General features: G+C 41.3%; 1 protein-coding gene across 1 annotated transcript; it reads left to right on the top strand.

The window, feature by feature from the left end:
• The first annotated feature begins 2,519 nt into the window (after positions 1–2,519).
• Positions 2,520–3,602, top strand: LOC128708471 (microfibril-associated glycoprotein 4-like). Its single transcript, XM_053803449.1, has one exon. It carries the CDS (start codon positions 2,520–2,522, stop codon positions 3,600–3,602), a length of 1,083 nt encoding a protein of 360 aa, XP_053659424.1.
• The last annotated feature ends 18,543 nt before the right edge of the window (positions 3,603–22,145 follow it).

Genomic DNA, 22,145 nt, shown 5'->3' with positions numbered 1-22,145 from the left:
TCATCATCAAAAGAAACGCATTAGCCTTGCCGTGCGAGAGATAAGCCAAACTTGTGAATGTAATGGCTTGAAAGAATTTTAAGGAGCGGTTTGAAGGGTGGACCATAAATCTTCTTTAGTGGGAAATCTAATAAAGGACTATTTATTCTTCACAAAATCTCGTTCAGCAATGCAAGCATATTGTGGGATCTAAAATTAGTGTATTGATAGATGATGAAACAAGCGGCTTGCGTTAAGTAAATTTCGGAACATAATTGATAAAAACTTCCGAATAGACTTTCAGCCAGAATTTAAACGTTGCTTGAAGATCTGTAAGGGGTATAATACGCCAAGACTTACGTAAACAAAAGTAACAGCCAAATCCAATACTTGCAGTTATAAGCAATGCCAAGATTGTCAATCCAACACGGAGAATGAAAACAAAAACGGGGAAGGATTAAGATGCATTTCTTCATGAAGTTCCCATGAATGGGAAGCGAAAGATTGCTTGGGCCCGATAAATGTGTTGACAAGTGGCAGTGACAAGGCAAACCTGGGATGGGAGACCCTTTTGCTGATGGCCGATATTGAAGTTGCACGGTTGTCTGCCGGGATTAGAGACAAAATCCATGTTCTCTTTTTGGTCTCTTCCGTACACACACACACACACACACACACACACACACACACACACACACACACACACACACACACACACACAGAAACATAAACACACAGCGAGTTGGTTGTGGAACCGATTGCGGCCCACACGCATCAAACCAGATCGAGTTGATGTGGGGCACACTGATGCTGCCTGTCCGATATCGGCCTGACGCTTATCTTGAGCTTTTGAAGTTTTGCAGCACGTTTTCTGCACACGCCTGTGTAGCTTTCCGTAGCAGGAAGCCCAGCCTCACAACAGTTGATACGTCCTTTTTTTCTGTTATTGTTGTTGCTACCCGTAGGTGCGTACCATATTGCTGTCTTTTGATGCCCGGAAAGAGTATCTTTGCGTTTCTGTGTTCGCTTTCTATTCGATACATCCAGTCCAATACGGCACCTTCACGGATGCGTGTAAGTAACCATTCGCTCGGTGCATCAAGATGCGCCCACCATGTGGAGCAATGTGAATGGGAACACCGTAAGAACCCTTCACCAAGCGACAAACTGAGATGATCGCTTCCGTTGTTGATGCGATAGAGCGCTCATGGATGGCACAAACAAAAACAAAAAAAAAGAAGCACGACAACATGTTGCTCCGGGGCATATGAGATAACAAGTCGGCTGACAAGCTTACAAACTCGGCACGGACTGTTGGCGGCTTAAAGAGATTGCATCCTTGCTCAAATCTGCCCGGCCGGTGTCTACGACGGGGCCACATGGTCTCCGGGGGGAATTTTTTTTCCTGGTTGACAAATCGGTCAACCAACATGTGATGCACAAGATTGATACGCTTTTGTAAGCGTAGTTTCTTACCGATGTGCCTGTGGTTGCTGCTAGTGCAAAACATTCAGCTGGATTATCATCGGTAGCTGATGCGCATGTTTGCTAATCTTCATTCGTTAGATGTTCGAGAAATGAAAATAGAATTAAATTCACAATTAGCAGTTAGGATTGTGAGACACAAGCGAGTGCTCTGGCCAATTAATGTACAAGAAATCTATACTAAATAGACTAGCTACGCACATATATGTGGGAGCTCTACGTGCTAAATTTGAAGAAATTCAATCTGTTTGCCTCTATCATTGATATATTTTGGTTAGCTGATGTATTAACAACTTGAAAGCTCAGGGATTTGGTTTAAGTATACTAAACTTGTCAAGGGATTTTATTGTAATCGTTAGTGTATAGGAGTCATGGAGACTTTAAATGATCTACCTGTTGGAAGAACTGAAGACTTTAGATAAGCTAGATTGAACTGGAAGTCGTGGAATAAATGCATTATAAGTAGTAGTAGAAACTAAATGTTAGAGGGACTCATCGAATTGCCGCGTGGATATCAAGATCTTGGAGGACACCCATCTAATAACGACATTGTCTGAAGACTGAAGATCCACCAAATTGAGTAAAGTAAGGGAACTCTATTTTGTTACTAGTATTTCGGACCAGGATTCTTGTCGTGTGCGTTTAATTAACCATTGCTTTTTGGTCTGGATTTGTATGAAGAAGCCTTTCTGACCGCATCACAACCAGATTTTCGCACAATTTGAACTGGATTCTGCTCCTTTCGCCTATCAGATTGAAAGACCGCGAGGGTAGCAAGCCTGTTTGACGACATGTGTGGTCTAAGAGGTCACGAGGTCAGCAACGATTAAGTGTAACACATAATGATGTACTGTTCCGCAGAATCTTGACATTTGATTAGTTTTTTCGTACAATTTTTTTGTCTCAAAACGTATGTTGCTCTAAAAACTTATGTCGCTGTTGTGCTTAGACGACAACCACGGGTTTGCTATAAAAGGGAGGTAAGATGAATCGTTCTAGCACTGTGTGGGAAAGGCAGGTTGAGGTCTGGTTTTAGATTAGCCAGCAGCTCAGTCATGTTTAAACGAATTCGCAAAGGCTTCGTATTAGTTGCGTTAGTATTGCTTTCGGCATCGGTGGTTAAAGGTGTAACAGAAAACGTTCCAGAATCGTGTACAACGGATTGTGGTTACGATGCGCTCTCTGATAAGTTGGAATATCTACAGTATAAGCTGATCGAGCTGGAGTTCGCAATGAAGGAGGATCGAGAGTCAACCAGCCAGCAGATTGCACACCAGGCAACCCTCTCCGCTGGAATGCTGTTTGCATTAAACCAACTTAGCCAGTCGTTAGGCCACAATCTTACGGTGTTGCAGACTCAAACGAGCCAAATACTCACGCAGCAGGTGGCTTGCGCCAATCACGACCAGATGAGAAAGGAGATCCAAATGATAACACTGAAAAAGGGCAAATTGCCAGCCAAAAGTCGTTCGACTGTTGAAGTACCAAGCAAAGGTTGCCCGTATCAAAGCTACCGGTCGTGCAAGGAAGTGCCTGGCCAGCAATCGGGAAAGTATCTGTTACAGCCGAGTGACTATGCTGAACCATTCATGGGCTATTGCGAGCAGACTCGTTTCGGTGGTGGTTGGCTCGTGATCCAGCGTCACACGAACGGTTCACTGAATTTCTATCGCAACTGGGACGAGTATCGTGATGGTTTTGGACACATCGATCGAGAGTTCTGGATCGGGTTGGAACGTTTGCATCAGTTGACCACGGCACGTATGTACGAGCTTGTGGTGGAGCTGGAAGATTTTGGCGGAAGCTATTTGTACGCACAATATAAGGAGTTTCAGATCGGTAATGAGACGGAACACTATGCATTGAAGAAGGTGGGCAATTACTCCGGTTCGGCGGGTGACTCACTGTCTTCCCACCAGGGAATGAAGTTTTCGACTGTCGATCGGGACAATGATCACAGACCGGGTGAAAATTGTGCCGTCTTGAGTGAAGGTGCCTGGTGGTATAATAATTGCCACTATTCGAATCTTAACGGGCGGCGTATGAACAAGAACGACCAAAAGTCGATGTGTTGGTACCATTACAAAAACAACTTTGTTGGTATGGCTTATTCGAGGATGATGATACGAGAGGTTTAAAGTGTCGAAGTCTAAACGATTCCTTGTGTGTGCGATTGTGTGTGTGCTAATAAAAACTATTTTAATGATGTGGCAATACAGCTCATGGTTTTTTTTTCCTTTAATGAATGAACGTTTGAGAGCAATCATGGCGAAATTGTGAAATATTTCAAGTTGGCAGCAGCTTTAAGATCTGCCTGTCTGCTGCTTGCCTGATCAATTAAAACCCGACATTTGCATGGTTGCAAAACTTAGCATAAATCCTCATTATCAGCATGCAAACGGTTCTGGTCTCCGCAACCGACCGACCGTGCGTACATTTAATCTCGTTTCACTGCAATAAATTTCATCACTTGCTGCTTAACAAGCGCTACCCGTCCAATGGGATTACACCAGTCAGATCAGTTGTAAAATCGGACATTTTTCTCACTTCTCGACGCACTCCTGGTTTGTGTCCTGGTCCCTTTCTCCTACAACCGATGAATCTCTTTCGGGGTTTCCAGCGACTCAGCCGCATGGCTCACGCTCCATCCATCTTGGTGGAAACATGGCCGATAAAGAAGAAGAAAAATTATGCGAATAAATTCTAGTTGAAGATAAAATTTACGCGCCATACTTACGGCCCCACCCGCTTGCCGGAAATCGAAGCTGGGAAGTTCCTTCGGGAGGCACTTTACACCCCTCGGGTCTAGCGGTGGAACGCACTGTACAGAAACAATTCAGCTTTCCGCTGGATGATAAACGTAGAATCGTGGCTCTTTTAAGTGAGGAAGTTAAAAAGTAGCATTTTAGCTGTGAAAGTGTTTTAACACGCCGCGCCACGAAAGGGAGAAACTGGCACCGGCCATCGGGATCGAAGTGTGAACCCCGGGAACTCTGCGGTCCAATCGCGCGCGGAGTCCCTCTGCACGAACATCAAGATGCTAATCTGGGAAAAGTTTTCCCTGCGTCCAGCGCCCAGCAGGGCACTACTGGATCTGGTCTGGTGCGTCTTGAGCCGGGCCCCTTGCTCCAAACCAGGCACGAACCGAGGGAGTTGTACAATTTTAATTTATCTACTTTCATTCGTTCGTTACCAGCGCGTTTTATTTTTCTTCGTTTCACTCGGCGTGTCCGTGCCAACAGCATTCAGTGCAACGGTTTGGAGGTTCTTCTGCGGTTGTTGTCGGTTGGAATGGGAAAGTGTGGGGGAAAATGTTCGTTTGTTCATTTGGAGCAAATTTATTCGTTGGCACACGGGTATGGTTGGCAGTGAAGTCCTGAGTAATAGTGGTATTACAAGTGATAATAACAGAGTTCGCAACGAGGGTAGAGAATGGATTTGCAGCTAGGTTTACAGCAATGGGAACAGAGAAGATAAAACGACGCGAATGGAGGGTAGCATGTATGAAAGATTTAAACAGCGTTGAAATTAAATCTATTTTTACGTACGTTTTATGTGTTTTTTTTTGTAACTGTAAACGATATCAAGAATTGAATAATGACACCTATTTAATGATTTTCTTCACGACTCATTGGAGTGAACATCTGAACATCCGGATTCTTCTTTTCCACACCCAACCCGAATGCAGACCTAAGATTTAGACGTTCAAAAACTAGATGGATTGGTCGAACCGGAGAGTCAGACGTGGAATTACCCAACACTAGTCCCAACTATCATAAGCATTATCTGCTAGACTAAATAGCACAAATAGCTACTGATTCTCTATCTTACTTCATACACCCTGCACACAAATACCGGCAGAGATAGTCCTCACCTGCTAGAGCTTGAAGATGGCTTAATTGCCAGTAATCTCCGACAGCGTGGGTGTCCTTCGTCCAAAAATCAAGGACAATGTGGAGTACTGTGTGCCCTAAAGTGAGAAATATACATTTCTTACCGGAGTCTTCTAGAGCTCAGGTGTTGATGGAGTTACGCACGATTCCCCATAACAATAGGGTATCATACCGGATTTGCGGTACCTGCGGTAAGCAGATAATGCTTTTTCGACCTTGATAATCAATCCAATTCTTGAAACTTCGCGTGTTAATGGTCTACGGTCTATGTTTCGCAAACTGTCAGAGTTCGTCCAATGATATCAAAGTCATCCACGATTTCAGGGCATTGAAGTGCACGGATGAAAGTCCATTGATTTGCCTCGGTCTCCGTTAAGAATCTCTCAATTCTGATGACATTATCCGGCATATTTGACTATTTAGTTTATTTTCAACAATGTTTTATTTGAAGAATACAAATTATCATTCTTTTTAGTAGAGCTGCACGCTCCCTAACACCGGTCCGTTTAGCGTTAATGATGTTTATTGCATTCTTGGAATTGCTGGTCATGTAATGTAATAACAGCTTAAAATATCCTGTCATCACGTCAAACATGTTGCCTGTACTATGGTCGAACTAATTTAACAATTTTCTGTTGCTACTTCTATCATTCCAGGAAATCCCCTTGAAAAAGAAGCAATGTTTGCAGTAAAAACTATAATGACCCTTGTAATACTCAACCGGTAATAGATATTGCAGAGCGACGATCAGTGACGCAATGATTACGAGCCCGTTTAGAAGCTATCCACCGAACAATGGTGAGTGTGGTTCATGTTTGGAAAAATAACAAGCTACCTTTTACGAGCACTGGCCATCGGCAAGTAGCAACGTAAACGTAAAACGATCGTGTCTATCGTCCGTCGTTAATAATAAAACACTTCGTCTAAATTATGCAAGGGCCCTTTTTTGGCCAGGCGTGGATTGAAATCGACGGTTTTTTTTCGTTTCTTCCTTCAAACTCCTAATCGTAGCAACCGCTTCGCTTAATTCGTTTGCCTAGCAGTTTGCCGCCTAGATGAAGCCACGTGCTCGCTCTTCAATTGAGCATTATTGAGCCCAATTTACGTGGAATTTATTTCCCCGTAAGCCCGTTTTTCGTGCAGTTGAAATTCCGGAATCAGTTAGAAATGTTAGAGATCGAAAAGAAGCGTACCCACGTTTAACAGGCTGCTGCTGCCAACTGCCAATGTTGTTGTGCATTTTTTGTTGTTGTGCAAAATAATTTTTTACGATTATTAGTAAATTTACATATAGATTTCTTTTCGGTACGCTTTCGAGCGGTACAGTGGAGCGCTTCGTGTGGCGCACGCTAACTCGTGCGGACGTGATTGGATGGTAACCGACGGCACTCATTATTTGCTCGGGAGCAGGCAATGTCGGGAAACCTGTAGCAAAAATTACCAAAACCCATTTCTTTGCGCGCGGTATGAACCCATTTTCTCATCACGCGGCAAATTGTTCCGTCTTGCTTGGCGTGCCGTTACCTAAACGTTGTTGTTATTCACCTTTTTTTTGTACTCTTTAAGAGTACAAGCAGAACACGAGCTGTTGGTGAATGGTGAACGGGTCTGAATCCAATGCTCATCGGTAGAAAAACAGCTTCTCGGTAGAAATTCAAAGCTTCCGTACACAACTGGAAGCTCTTTGTATGTGTGCTATAGCTGGGAAATTAAGGCAGAAGGTTACGGTAAGCGACTCCACCTTCATCTTGGCCCTGAAGTCGAGCTGAAGGTTGTTTGTCGGTGCGTTTGCATAAAATATTTGCAACTGAAACAAGGCATTCGGAGCGAAAAAAAGGGAACAGAACACAAATGCTTACGACGATGATGATGACGATAAGGATTATGATGATGATGGTGGCAGCGGCGATGGTGGTATGTTCATTTCAACCTACCTTGTTCCATCACGTTCCCGGCCGTTTGTGTGGAAGGAAGTTTTAACACGAAAGACACGGACAGCTGTGCAGTGGAGATGAGAAATTGTCAACAAATGGCACCGTAACACACCCTTTGCTAAACGGGAAGGAACAGAGTAAAATATTGCACACTGCACTTCGCGGTTGCTACAGCAGGGGATCCTCAATGGGGTTGAAGCACATCGAGGTGAACATCACTCGCCGTCCAGGACAGCAGGGTAGGCTTTATTAAGATAGATTAATTTCAATTTATTGTTAAATCATCCACGACATGGTGCCGGTTTCGATCGGAACTCCCAATTCCGTTCGGAAATGTGCAGAGGTCGACCAACCTTCCGTAGGCCGCGGTACCCATTTTGGAGAACCACAGTAAGACAACCGGAAGACACTGGCCCAACAGTTCCCTTCCAAAACGACCAATACACGCCACGGACTCGGACAGCTCGGACGACAAAGAGCGAACGAATATATCATCAATTATTTACGATAAATTGAGTTGTTTTGTTTTCGACCACACCAGCCTCCCTCTTTAATGCCTGCCGGACGACTCGCTGTCTTATCATCCCATGGTGTTGTGTGTATGTGGTAGGGTGCGTTGAAGGCGTTTGAGCGAAATGTTCGCTTACCGCCCCACCACCCAAGCCGTGAAAATTCGGGATGGCTGCTGCTGAGGTGTTGAAGGTGGCAGGAAGGGATAATTGAATTTTCTCGTCATTTCATGATTTATGTAGTGAAGCTAAATGTTTCGACTAAATGACTGTCCGCGCCGGTTGCACTCTAGGGTCGTGCACATGGCTGTTGGTGGTTGGTTTGTCGCAAGCGCACAGTTTATCAATTGCGTATAATGTTTGCGGTTTTGTGACACCGGCCAGATTCCCGGGCAATGGTTGACGGTTGAGTGTGGGAAAGTGATTAACTTAAGGAGAAATTGCACCGGAATTGACAAACGGTTCCAATAGGTGTGGGATTACGGGGGCCCGCATGACTTTGAAAGGTGAATTATTGAGGGAATAGAGTTTTTATTCGTTCTAATTTTACCTTTAATAACGAGATAGTGACACGTTCTTACACAACTGATAAGTTTTCTTACAGTTAAAATACATTTACTACTATCTTGGGGTCTTTATGATCTATGCTACCAGCAAAATTGGTGGGATACTCCTTTCTCGTAAGGTGACCCATTCAAAATATTAACACTACGTTTTTTTTTTAAATTAATTCGCACAAATGAGTTCAACCTCCTTTCACTGCTGATAACTGTCTAATCTTCGCCGAAGACAACTGTCTGATTGCAAATGTATACATACATTGTTCTCTGCTTCCGACTCTCTTATCCGGGCGGCTCGGTGGCATGATGAAAGTGGCGCTAGTCTTCACACGTCAGGACCGGTCCGAAATCCCATCTAGACCAAACCCTGACTGACTATCCCGCTACGGGTAAATAATGCCAAAAATGGCAGGCCTCTTGAGGTTGTTGTGCCGATGAAGAAGAAGAAGTTCTCTGCTCCTACTAATTTTCGACCTCATAGACTGCCAAAATTATTTGTGTCGCTTTAACTTATGCATGATGGAAACTATATGAATTTTAACATTAGAGATTGCTCCTTAATTACGATTACGAACCAAAGATCTCCTACTAGTTACGAACAAATGCTATACAAAGTGGTTCGTTTACTAGATTTCTTAATGCGTGTGCATTGCAAAGACTTAATGCAAAGACTTAAAAGATGTGTGTACTGCGAATGCAAGTACCTCGTGGACCCCATCTCAGTAATGCAAGATTGAGTATGACTCGTTTGTTAGTATGTCTTTTTTTTATTTTTTGAAGTGTCTTTTATTGGAACTGGATCTTGGCAAGTCACGTCAATTCAATCACGTTGCACGCGATCCGATCAAAGTAGCGCGTGATTCGATCGTAGTGCCAAATAATTTGTGTGTCTTCTATTTAAATTACGATCGTCTTGGTTACTTCACGCTAATGACAAGATGTAGAATTTAACTTCAAGCTTTAGAAATTATGCTAAGAGCATACTAAAACTTGGTTAGAAATTATTGGTTATTGAAAATTAATATTGGACTACCTGAGTTTAAAAAGTCAGTTGTGTAAAAATGTTGAAGTCCATGGATTATTTTATAGACAGCATTTCATTTTCAATGCTGGGTAGTGATATTTGCTATTTGAAGTTCTTGAGCTCGTATAATCTTCTATTTTATTGTTATATTACCTGAATTTTGCGCTTTGATGAAAATTCATAGAGTAAGTTATATAATTTTTAACCCTTTGCCTTGGGAAGTTTGCCGACCATTGGTCTTGTGTACCACATTAAGCATACATTAAATAATATGAATGTAACAGCTCATTACCTGTGTGTCATTAATCATGAAAGGCTACAACAATAAACAGAAGCTGTGAACGTGCATTACATTAAAATTATTATATCGACATTCCGGTATTGCGGTATCCCATTCATGCAATATTGCTCCTTTTTTATGAGTGAGCATTTAACTTTTTCTTTTTCAATTCATTCAAAACAATGCTCTTTTTTATAATAAAATGACAATTAATTTGTGCCGTTAGCCTCATTTTGTTCGCGCATACACGACGTGTGCGGCATGGTTTTTCACGTGCAGCAGATGTGGAAAAGCGGAAGAATAATTTATCGCTCCCCCGTACAGGAAGTAGCGCGTGGGAGTTCATTTTAAAGCTACTAATTATTTCACTGTACCGATTTTAGACGAGCGCATGAAATGGAATCGAATAGCTAGACAAAAAAAAAACTGAGTCGCAAAAGAAAAATGAATGGGTATGGAACAAAAACCGGGCCGGAATCGGATTTTTCCACCGGCAAAAGCCGGAAGTGCAGTGTGAGTGTGTGTGTGGTGCAGGAAAGCCCGCACCAATTGCGGTGCTAATTATTCCGGAATGACAGCACGTAAGCAGGTAATAAAAAGCCATAAAACAATTTTCTCGCAAAAATGATATAGTGAAATGAGCCATCGGCGATCCTGACAGTAATTTTCTCTCCACCCGTTTTTTTTTTCTATGGGGTTGGAAAATGCTCAATAAGGATAACGGGCGGAAGTGGTCGTAGTGGTGCATGGAGCTGATGCACTGCTGCATCCCCTGCCCGGTCCCGCTATTCCCTTTCCGTGAAGTAATAATCCAAGCTTTTGGTGTCGCATTTGCTACAAACAACTGAACACAGCAAACATGAGCATCATAGGAGCAGCATCGTGCATGAAAAACGTGCACCACCACCGTACCGCGTGTTCACGTGTGCGGGAGCATAAATTAAAAATAACAATAGCTTGTGCAGGATTCTGGGATAAACTGGTTCGTCTTTTTTTCTTTATTATACTGCTTTCGTAGTTGTTATTGCTGCCCGTCTTTCGCTCGCTTTTACCTTCCTGTATCGTGCCCCATCATTGACTCATTTACTCATTTTCACCCTGTTTATTTATTTACGCTTATCCGGGAACGCTCCGTCCTGTCCCGTTGACAGGATGATCGTTGCGTTGAGTCGTGATGTATCCGAGCGCAGTGGGAAGATGTTGCAGGAGGCTATACACGGGAAGGATGGATGGTGTCGCTGACAGGATATTGGGAGCTTCTGGCACCGTGGACCGTGGATATTATTGTCGACCATCCGTTGACGGCGAAATGTTGGCTTTCGGTCGTCATAAGTCGTCATGATCCGGTTCCAGGGGGTGTGCAGAACAGGGGGCAAAGGGAGGAATGTGGAAGGACAGTTGTTGGACTGGTTTTTGTATCTGCCGTTACGTGTGTGTGTATGGGTGTGTTTTTTTCCTACTTTCATTGTACCATTCCTCCGATGCCTAGCCGAGAGTTGGCTTTCGACCGCAAATCTTGCTGTTTGAATGTCGGATTGCAACACAGACGAGCACGTGCGCGAACATGAAATCCGAATGGATTCTTTTGAATGTGTTGATCCCTTGCTTTTTTTGCTTTGCAAGCGCCATTTGTGGCGACGCTGCTTTTCGGGGCGCGATTTTCATCCGAATGATTTATTGTATAAATATCAGGGCTTTCCCGGTGTGAGGGAATGGATAAGTTTGGGTTTTTGTTTGATGTTCATCGGTCAGCATCGAGCGGATTGTTTTTAAAGACCACTTTTGTTAGTGTGCCGTATCACATGTGCTTTGTTTATCATTCTTTTTTCTCGTTTGTGCGTGGTTTTAATGCGCGTTTCTTTTTATTGAAATATTAATTGTTTTGCTTCTTTCTTTTAGATAGAATTGTGATTGTATATTTGTATTTTCTTGTTTTGTTTTTTTGTAGTTGGTTATACTACTTTACTCTTTTCATGAGTTGTGTGTATTTTTGAGGCTCTCATAGTTTATTTAGTGTTTGATTATAAGCTCTTTGTGCGTTTTTCTTTTTTTCGTTAGGAATGTGTTGCAATAGTTTTCATTTTCAGTTCACAGTATAATTTTTTTCCTTTTTAATAATTTTTGTGTGATATTTAAAATTCAAATAGGTTGTTTCTTAAATTATGTTTTTTGCACGGATATATCGTTTGTAGTTTTCTTTTTTTATTTTTATTTTTTTCAGTAGTTGCCATTTTTTTGTATTTTGGTTTGAGCAAATTTGATTCTTTCTGTCGCATGACGAGTTTTGTATGAGTTATCTCAGGCAGTATTCGTTATTGCATTGTTTATGGAATTTTATTTGCTACAAATAGCGTCCTTATTTGCTTTGCCGTTTTGATTTCCGTTTCGATTGAGTTTTGAATAAAAAAAATATTAATGTATCAAAAATCATTGGACGACCGTTCTTATATTGTGTTGACGCATGTGTTGCTTTTTCCTGTTTGCCAATTAACATGTCCAAAAAAATAATATCTCGCTTTCTCATGCGTAAGAACAATTTTGTTTTTGCATGATGTTATGCATTTTGATTGCGCAATAAAAATCAATCGCAATATTTGGCAAACATTTGGTAGGACAAATTATGATGAATAAACGAACGTACAAGACAAACAAAGTCACATCCAACTTAAACCGAATGTGGAATGTCGAGCGTGGGCCGGACTGTTGGTTAAATAATACGTTCGTTACGTTCGATCGGTTCGAAATTGGATCATATTTCAATCGGTCGCTCATCGTTCCTGTGAGTGAAGTACTTGATCGAGGGCGATTTATTTCCCATTCCACTGCGGACGACTCTGATTGGCACCCTGGCTTTGGTGGGTTTGGCGCGCTTCAGCGACAGCGCGGAGAAGTGGGCTTCATTTAATTCATTTATAGCCAATGTATTTGAGCGATTGGCACTCATTAAAACTTTAATTGGAACGGGGGTTCAATAAATCAATTATTGAAGTATCATTAAATATCATATTTATCAAATATTTGGTCGCTCCTGTTGCTCGTAACTTGGGAGATTATGTGGCTCGGGTTGGTCAACGCCGCGAAAGTTAAAACCGCATTCTCGCGAGGGCTATTTATGCTTAAATAAATGTATGATTGATGAGTGTTTTTTTTTCCTTTTGAAAGAAAGGCGCTTATGGGGTGGAAATAATTGTATCGCAAATGGGATGCTTGTTGAAACCATTTTTAACCGCCATGCGATGGCAATTTTACGCTTTATAAATGAGTCAAGGGACATTCGAAACAATTGTGTAATTGGAAAAGTAAATTATTGATTTATTTATTTCAATTTAACTATTGATGCATTCGTTGTTATGTGGTGCTGTTACATTTTCAAATGAATTTTAATTGAACAACGTGAATTTTTGAAGCGAGTAACGTGTGTATTTGCTATTTGTGTTATGAGCGTAAGACAACTAAGACTTAAGACAACTTCTGTTTGTCTGACTGTCTGAATCACAAAATTTGCGAGTTGATGTATAATATATGGAGGATATAATACAAATAATTCTTCGCAATTGTGGTAACGTCAATGTCTGATGCAAAGAGCTGTATTTAGTGTGAAATAATTGGCGTCGAGAGCGTTGAAATTTTTCAAGCATAACTTCACTTTCATCAAGCTGTTTTAGAAATATTGAGCTACCAACCGTTCGATCGTATCTTTTGGTTTGTTAAAATAAATAATTACTAGTATTGTGCTTGAAGAATCGTTTGAGGAATGGGTAATCATGCGGATCTTCATAGAAATATTTGATAAAGCCATAATTCGTCTTTTAAAAGGTTGATGAATTTATGATGTTTCGTAACCATAATAATTGACGAAAGTTGACAATATTAAAAGAATCATATAATTATTTCCTAGAGAGACTTCAGGGAATCTGTCTAAATTAATTAATCTTCAGAGTTTCCTGATTCCTGTGATATGTTTAAAAGAATTAGATAAGCGAAAGAGGATGATAGAGGAGAGAATGAAAGAGATAAGTTTAGTGAATCGTGACGATATTAAGATTCAAAGCAGTTCATTCAATTTAAAACTTCGGATCGATTTGAATCCGATTCTACAAATTCAACTGAGTTTAGAAAATTACTGTTTTAGTTATAACTGGACAAAGGTTAATTATTGATTCCATAGATAATAGACGAGAAAAAAGTTCACAAAAAATCAATGAAAATCACTTCTTTAAAATATTTTTTTAATATTATAAAAGCTTCAGCCTCATTGCACAAACGCTTTAAATTCCTCCAACGCTCCAAATTTAAACACTCTCCCAAGCGCAAACCCTTCGACTGGGTTGGGTTAGTTATCGGTTAGTGCGGTTAAAGATTATGTGCGTTACCACGCGGTGCACTTTCAGCTTTATGATATTTGCTCGCACCCATGCGAGTGCACTTGGAGCTCGCCGTAACACATCATCCGGCCCGAAAGTTTACGCAACTGCGATGGAATGGGCCTCGTCAGTTTGTTGCGCCAAGGCCGTGCGTGGCTCTAAAGGCGCGGTGCCCATACTGGTGTTAATTCGACCGAAAGTTTGCGGTCGCGCTACATGGGAAGCATACCGTGACCCACACATATCCGATCGGGTGTGCTTGAAACGATGGACATGCTTTTACGATTTATGCTACGGAACATGCACACAAGTTATTGGACGTTTGCCAATGATGGGTTCCATAGTGAAAGCTACTCGGGGAGGTGCGCCAATGCCGATGGGCGATAGGATTCGATGAGCGGTAATAATAATTGCAATAAAAAGAATGTCCATACGATGAGTATCACGTCGTCATTCGGCACTCCGGACAACGGGGAAATGGCTACAACCGATTTCTATCGAATCGACCCCTCGTGTGCCGGTTATCGGCGGTCCACTATCGCAGCGATGACAGTATCGGTGTGCGGCAATCGTGTCAGTTCAGTGATTTTGGAATGTTAATAATGTCACCAATTGGAAAATAATTACAATTATTGGCACCGGGCACTGTCGGTTGGGCACTTCCGGAGTTGGGCCAACAGGGAATCGAGATAATATGGCGCGGTTGGCACTTATGCCGAGACGAAATCCATCCTCGGAGCTAATTTGAATTTATGCGTCGTATCGCTTGTTGCTGAAATGGAATGGGATAAAGCTGAACTGGTGGTCGATCGATATGTGGCACTGATATGTTAGTGCATTACCGTGGGAGTAGTTTGTGGAACTGCTAGCAGCAAAATCGATGCGGGGTCGGCACCAAAAATGTATCAGATTGTGGTCGAGTGGCGACTAGTTTTGGGTGATTTTGAGCCAGATTCATGAAACTCGATTCTGTGTTAGGGAAATTTATAATTCTCTTCACATTCAGAGTATGGCCCAACATTGTGTAGTTACAGTTTTCACATCGGTTTTTTTAGCATGTTTTTAGTTTTAGTTTCAGTTCAGTCACGTAGCAATGCACACTTTTTCTTCAGGCTGGACTTCTTTGAGCATTCCATTTTTATTTCACCGATCAATTGCCTCAGATGATAATACGGAAAATGCAGTATTATGGAATAAATAAATAAATAATTGTCACAAATGTCACCTGATCGTGAAGCTATAAAAAATATGTTTTCGTACCCTATGTTAACGTCCACTCGAGTCCACTTTCTCCCGATCACTGCTCCTCTCAGGTCGGGTATTCTCGGCTCGATCAAAAGCGCCCTCTATGGCCAAACGTTTGCAATTGGCAACTGCATTTGAATCGACCGTTGAATATTATTCAATTCTCCGTGAGAAACTTTGAATCCCAATAGTAAAATTACAACACTGTAGCGATTCATCTCAGGAGGCACATGTTTAGAAATTAAGATCATGACCATTGTGATATTCGTAAGTCCTTACCTATGAACCTATGAACCTTTGAAGGCTCATCAATCTGTAAAAATGAAATTCTTTGGATTCTTTCGGAAAGATGAATCATCAAAGATTAATGATTCATTTGAAAGCCGACTCATGATTCAAATGACTGTTCACAAAAGTTTGGATGTTTTTGTGTTAATATTTTTAAAATATATTCCCCAAACACGAAACAACTCATTCAAATGGGTTTATTAAGAATTCTAAAATTAAGTTTATTTGCTTTAATTATTTTTTTTAAACAGTTGTCCATGTTTATGTTACACGATATTTATAGCATATTATCTCGTCACGTATTGCAATACTACTGTATTATGCAGACCATGTTCGTAATACGCAATTAATGAAGGAGGTGCCTGATACTTCACGTAAAAGTGTTTGCTAAACCGTTCGTTATAATGATGTTAGATGGATGTGAATTGGTTTACATTATTAGCCCGCAGTCCCGCGCCCATAATGGCACAGATATGTCGGTGTGTTGCAGTTCACATTGGTCTGAATTATTCAGTGGCGCTTGACAGAAAAAGCTTTTGTGTGTATTTGTGTAAAGTGCAAGCATCAAATGAAATTTGTTGTGGCACCAAAATGAGGCTATGCATAATTTAACATGCCAATTCGGCATAGATAATGGATAATCAAAATGCACCCGGAAAGGGGGCGGTCACATGGGTACCCCCGGTTTAGCAAATGCGCCCACATACCCATTTAATGGTGCGCATCGATAATATGTACTACGCCGAGCCACTTTTTGCGCCGTTTGATGAGGCCATCTCATTTTTGTACCGAATGCCCACTTAATCCGCATCTAGCTATCGGGCTGGGGTTGGTGTAACCGACAGGTCTGCCGATGAGCCCTGTCCACTGGTGGTCCAATAGAAAAAAAAGACCATCATCGGTGGCGCACAACAACAAATAAAACCAATTAATGCCACGGCAGATTATGGCACTTATTGGCACTTGTATCTGTAGTGTCGTACACGACAATTCGATCAACCCACCGGCCAGGAGTGGAGTGTTTTGCCAGGTGATCCTCTTTTAATTTTTGAAAACAAATGGACAGATGCGGCAAACGCGTATGGAGTTCCGCGAAAAAGGACAAAAAAAAAAAAAAAAGGGGGAAACACATTGATGCACGGCTGCAGCAGTGTGGAAACGTATCTGATCGACGAAAGCGTGAGGCTTAAATTTATTGCATCATTTATCAAGCCATAGCAGTGTCGCTAGTGGGGCAACGGATGCAACCGAGTAAGATGCGTGTTTCCCGATGCAAACGCCATTTCCGTTGGCACCGTTGGGAATTGTGGGCACATAATCAGGCAGCTCGGTGGGACGATGCCAGTCGATAATCGAATTTGTTTGTCACTTTCCATTTTGCCGTGGCATCGGCACCTGCCCTGAAGTTCGGTGTGTGTCGGCGCACATTGCCACATTCGGTGGAGGCGCATGGTTGCTCACGGGAACGGTGGAAATACAATAAAAGAAGACTGATGTAGCTTCATTATCGCAGAAATGTCTGCGGCACTGGCAGACCGGTCCGGTAGGACGTGATTGAACCACAAATTTATCGGTTTTTATATTGGCCGGTGGCAATGTGGATACGAATGCATTACAATGATCGTTGTGGGAATGGTCGGCTTTTCGGTTGTGAAAGGTCGGGGGAATAATTTTCAATTCAAACAGTGAACTCCATTTACGGTTGCTTATTATTTGAGTGGGATGTGTAGCATTTTTTTTTTAAATAAAGAGCTTCACAACAGGATGCCCTCATGGAAAGTTTCATTAATTGAAAATTAAAAGGAAGGATGGATATGATGCTCCATGGACGAAAATTTAACCATAATGCTAATATATTTACGAACATCTGCAGTAATAAATACTTCCTTTCGATTCCAATGAATGGGTCAATAAAAGTCCATTTTACCTTACCGCAAAACGCATACGGAACGGTTAACGTACGACAAAGTGGGAGATGCGCATAATTCAACATGATGGACAATGTGCCTACCGTGCACTGTAATTAGCAAACACACATACACACATACGATGAACACGGAAAAGGACCACCCTGGTTCTGGGCTACCGCGTATCATAAACTCCGATCTCGTACTACCAGATTCGGCACTCCCCACACCGTTACGATTCGTTCGGATGATGAGTTGTGAAGGGACACAAACGAAACAAAAAACGGGGGACCAAACCCTCCAGCAATGGATAACTCGTCTCGCATCTGCCGGACGAATCGTACGCAGTGTTGAAAATATCATTTGCACGTACCACAAAACAAGCCTGATTACAATGTCGTCCGCTGGAGAGTTAAATCATTCGAGGGCACCCTTAAATATCCCTCTCTGTGAAGCGAGACAAAGCAAAACAAGAAACAAATGAAAAGACAACTTGGGGTATGAAATGCCTAAAGGCCTGTATGGGAGGCGTAATGCACATGTGGACCATTGGAAAAATGGAAAATTGGTAAAAAGCAAATCCCATCCATCCATCGCACAATGGGACAGACGGTGGACGTTTTGGGTGAAATAAAAGACATGATATTATAAACTGTGTTACCTAAGCCGGAAGTCAATCTATCTATTAAGACGAATTCAAAATTTAATTCCCAATTTTTCAAATAATAAATAAGATTTAAATGAAGCTAGTGAAATTTTCACACTTAAGTTGCATTTAGACATCAGTGGACAGGATTTAGCATTTGAACATAAACATCAAAGAACATATAGGAAACATTCCTTTAAATTATCTTCAATTTGAGTTTTTTTTTCTAATCTAGACACTTCCTTTTAATCATGTGCCTTACAGGTTGTTTACGTATAGTACAGAGGTGATATCTATGAGCTCACATTTGGAACATACTTACTTAAACCAACACTACATCCGCTGCACTTGTTTAGCCTGCAGAAAGAAGTCCTTTAAACGGTTCACGGACGAGTACATCAACATAAATGTCATCATTCCAACGTAGTTTGAACCTATCACGCCTCCTTTGTCCATGTGGATGTCCTAATAGGACTGGGTTGTATAATGGGCTGGGTTGTCCGGTGTAATTCTAGTAACATGATCAGAGCACCAAATCCTGGTGGGTGAGAGTGGTTCATCGTACAGCTCGTAGGATCCGTCTTCTTAATTGTTCTTTCACACATACGGGGCCAAAAATCCTTGGGAGCATCTCCCACTGGAACGCGGCTTAGAGGATTTTGCCCGTTTTTGAACAGACGCCATGTCTCAGTGACGTAAGTACTGGAACTATATAAGCTCAACATAGTCCCAGCGTAGTCGTTTGTCGCGACAAGCATTTTGAGTAGAGAAGTTTCCTCTGATAACTTCTTCAGCTTGACTGCCAGTATCCTAGCGCGTATCTCATCATCAACGTTGTGTAACCGAAGAAAAGGACAGTTTTAAATGACCTCGAAAGTTCGGCTACCTATCTGAATATCCAACAATTTTGATTTTTATGATATTTTTACTTGATAGCGAAGCAAATTTATCAGATATCTTGAAGATATCTCACAAAAAAGCAAAAAAAAAAACACTTATTTGTCCAGCGCTGTCGCTACTGTGCATCGGTCAGAAGGTTAGAATGGACAATGAATCATTTCAGGGCTTGGCACCGTGATGTTGGAGTGTGAGTAGTTTTAATTTTATGAACCAAAAGCGTAATTTACGATGTTAAACTCCGTTCTAAATGGGTTGCTATTCTTTTTTTGTTTGGTTCCTAGGTGAGAAACATGCAGCAGCAGTAACATATGATGGGCTGTGATGGTGGCATTGTTGGAAAATTAAACATTTTTACCTTCCGACGGACGCACAAAACATTTTGTCGGTACGTGTGAACGTGCACGGTTTAAAAATATGGCAAGTGGTCAGCTAAGTCCTGTTCGGTGAATGTTTGATTGTACGGCTCAAGCGGTAGATTAAATTGCACAATAATGCTTTGTGTAAAGGATGCGGCGTAATAAGCGTAAACTGCCGGAACAGGGAAATCAAAGCTCATCCCACACACGGGAAGCGATCATAAATGGGGTGAGCGATTTATTTTAAATAGCCGGATGACTATCCGTGCGGCTCCTTTGTCTTTGTCGGTAATGTGAATGGACAACAAGGGACGAAAGAGTGAAGACTTCCGTCGTCATTTAGAAAAGTCATTACCATATTTCATTATGTATGATAATTTCGGTCTTCCCCGTTCGCAAATAAATTGTAATTTAACGGGTGAGGAAAATCAACACTTGGTTGGCCGGTGCGGTTTTGGGTTCCGGATTGGTTCGTCAAGGTGTTGCGGTCGGTTGTTGGTTTCGGTGTTTGGCAACACAGGACGTTTTGGGGTTGAATATTGCACCGTTCCCCAACAGGGAAAAAATGCGGAACATTGTGATGCCTATGTCGTTGATGCTGCACATTCCTCCGGCAGTGACACCACAATGGAGCGACCGGGTAGTTTCGTTGCGCTGAGCTGGGCTGAGAAACCTTTGTGTGGTAGTAGTGTAGTTACTTGAACGTTTTGCGGTAGTTTTTGAACGCAAACAGCATCCATTCCGGTTCCGGTTGACAAAGCGAACGGGAAAGGAAACGTGAGTTCGTTAAAGGTTTCGCCGAAGCGTGTAAATTTCTGTACCATTCCGGGCCTGCTGTCCTTACCTCTGCTCGGCATCCGGGCTATACCTTCGGCTGCGCTGGGTCGGGTTTTTGTGGTAAGTAGTTGATGGCTTTAGGGCACATTTTTCCAAGTGCCACTTGTGGGGTTTGAAGTTGTAACGTGTTGTTTTGATTTTTTGCCGTTTGCGTGCATTGCGAATTTGTTGGTTGGCTGTCTGTTGTACCGTGACTGTGGAGTGTATTGTGATTTTTTTTATTCGTTTTGTTGCCTCATAACGCCACGATATGCGAAAATGTGCACGTTAAGGAGTGAAAATGGACTTTTAAGGCCGGGTAATGATATGGTTCCAGTGCGGTGAGCAATTTCGATGGCGACGCTTTAACAAAGTTGGTTTGGAAATTGCACTTAGCATACAATCAACATCTTGTTAGAGGACGGAATTAGCTATCCGGAGTAGTTTTGATGCGAAAATTGCTTTCAATTACAATTCAACTGTTTTGTGGCAACTGTTTTGTTCTTATGAAATTATTGTCAATCCAAACCAATAACAAATTGATGCATGGTGTATGATGGTGGGAGACAAACATAGCAGAAATAAAAATGTAAAACTAGCTCTCAAATGTAAATTTGTTGCATTAAATTGAAATTGGATCGTAAATATGAACGGTTAATTATATAGATCAAAACTTTTCCTTCTTTTTCTTTGTTAGAGTGATATTTAAAAAAAAGACTGTAGTTTGAACACGTAATTTTTGTATTATTAAAGTCTTCTAAGTGTTAATTTGTGTAGCTCTTGGTCCTAGATCCTACTAACTTGTAGATCTGGGTATAGTAACGTGTAAATATATTTTACAGCTCTTCACGGTTATATTTGAAACGAGTGAAAGAAAATATGCTTTCCTTTCTTTTATTCTTTTTACAGCTTATTTTATGTACCATTGATTAACTGGACTTCACTTTATTTCGACAATGCACTAATTGTATAATTAATTGATTGACTCTCTCTCTCTTAATTATTTAGATTTTAATTTTATTTTATGCTAATATTTTATGTACATTCCTTTATATATCTGCTTCGTTGTTTTAGTTTTATAAATTCCAGTCTATGTTGCAACGTTTGTTTTACGTTTAAATTATATCTTTCCTCATCTTCCTTGGTAAATTGTTTTTTGCAAAAATTCGGTTTAAGTTGTATATATTTAGTTTTCAAATTTTTGTTTTACTATTTATTTCAAAAGTTTGGGATTTTGTGCCTGGGAATCTTTTTTGTTATTGTTATTGTTGTTATTATTTTCTTTCTATTATCTTCAATTTTTTTATTACTATTATCTTTCAGAGTTATTGAAAACACTTTCTGGCAGGAACTCTTGTGAAGTCTTGGCGATGAATGCGGTATGAATAAAATAGTTCATGTAAAATCATTAAAAATGATTTTTTTTAGGTCTGCGGTACAAAGATTCCTATACACAACTTCCAAAGTATTGCATAGAAAGTCGATACCCATCGCCACCTCTATATTACCAACATGATCAAATTCCCGTGCATAATGCGCATTGGCGTAAAGTTAATTAATACCCATTGACTTGTGGAATAAATTCGCTACTAAATTAGTTTTGTTTGAATGGATGGGCTAAAGCAGTGAGCAAAAGGCAGACAAAAAAGAATCTAATACAATCCCATAACGGATGCATGAGCATGAATGACATTCCGGATGGTTGACCTATATTGTTTAAAAATGGCACTCTCGCATACAGACACACCCACGCACCCACACGCAATGCGGCATTGTATCGGGTGATACAATTTACCGGAAAGGGTCCACTTCAACCCAGCAATTGTTCGGCAAACTAATCGGGGACTTATTAATTAGGACGCTCAACCGGTTGACTGCACCAAAAACAGACATTAGCGGGCTCCGCACATCAATAGATCCGAGTAGCAGCTGGAATGTTTGAAACGCTGCTCAATGGTT

Source organism: Anopheles marshallii, chromosome 2, assembly GCF_943734725.1.
Source record: "Anopheles marshallii chromosome 2, idAnoMarsDA_429_01, whole genome shotgun sequence".
NCBI classification, from domain to species: Eukaryota; Metazoa; Arthropoda; class Insecta; order Diptera; family Culicidae; genus Anopheles; species Anopheles marshallii.
The sequence above is the reverse complement of the archived record's forward strand: the minus strand, read 5'-3'. Positions and strand labels throughout refer to the sequence as shown.

Coding starts and splice junctions, on each gene's coding strand:
- LOC128708471 (XM_053803449.1), top strand. CDS start 2,520: ATGTTTAAACGAATTCGCAAAGGCTTCGTATTAGTTGCGTTAGTATTG.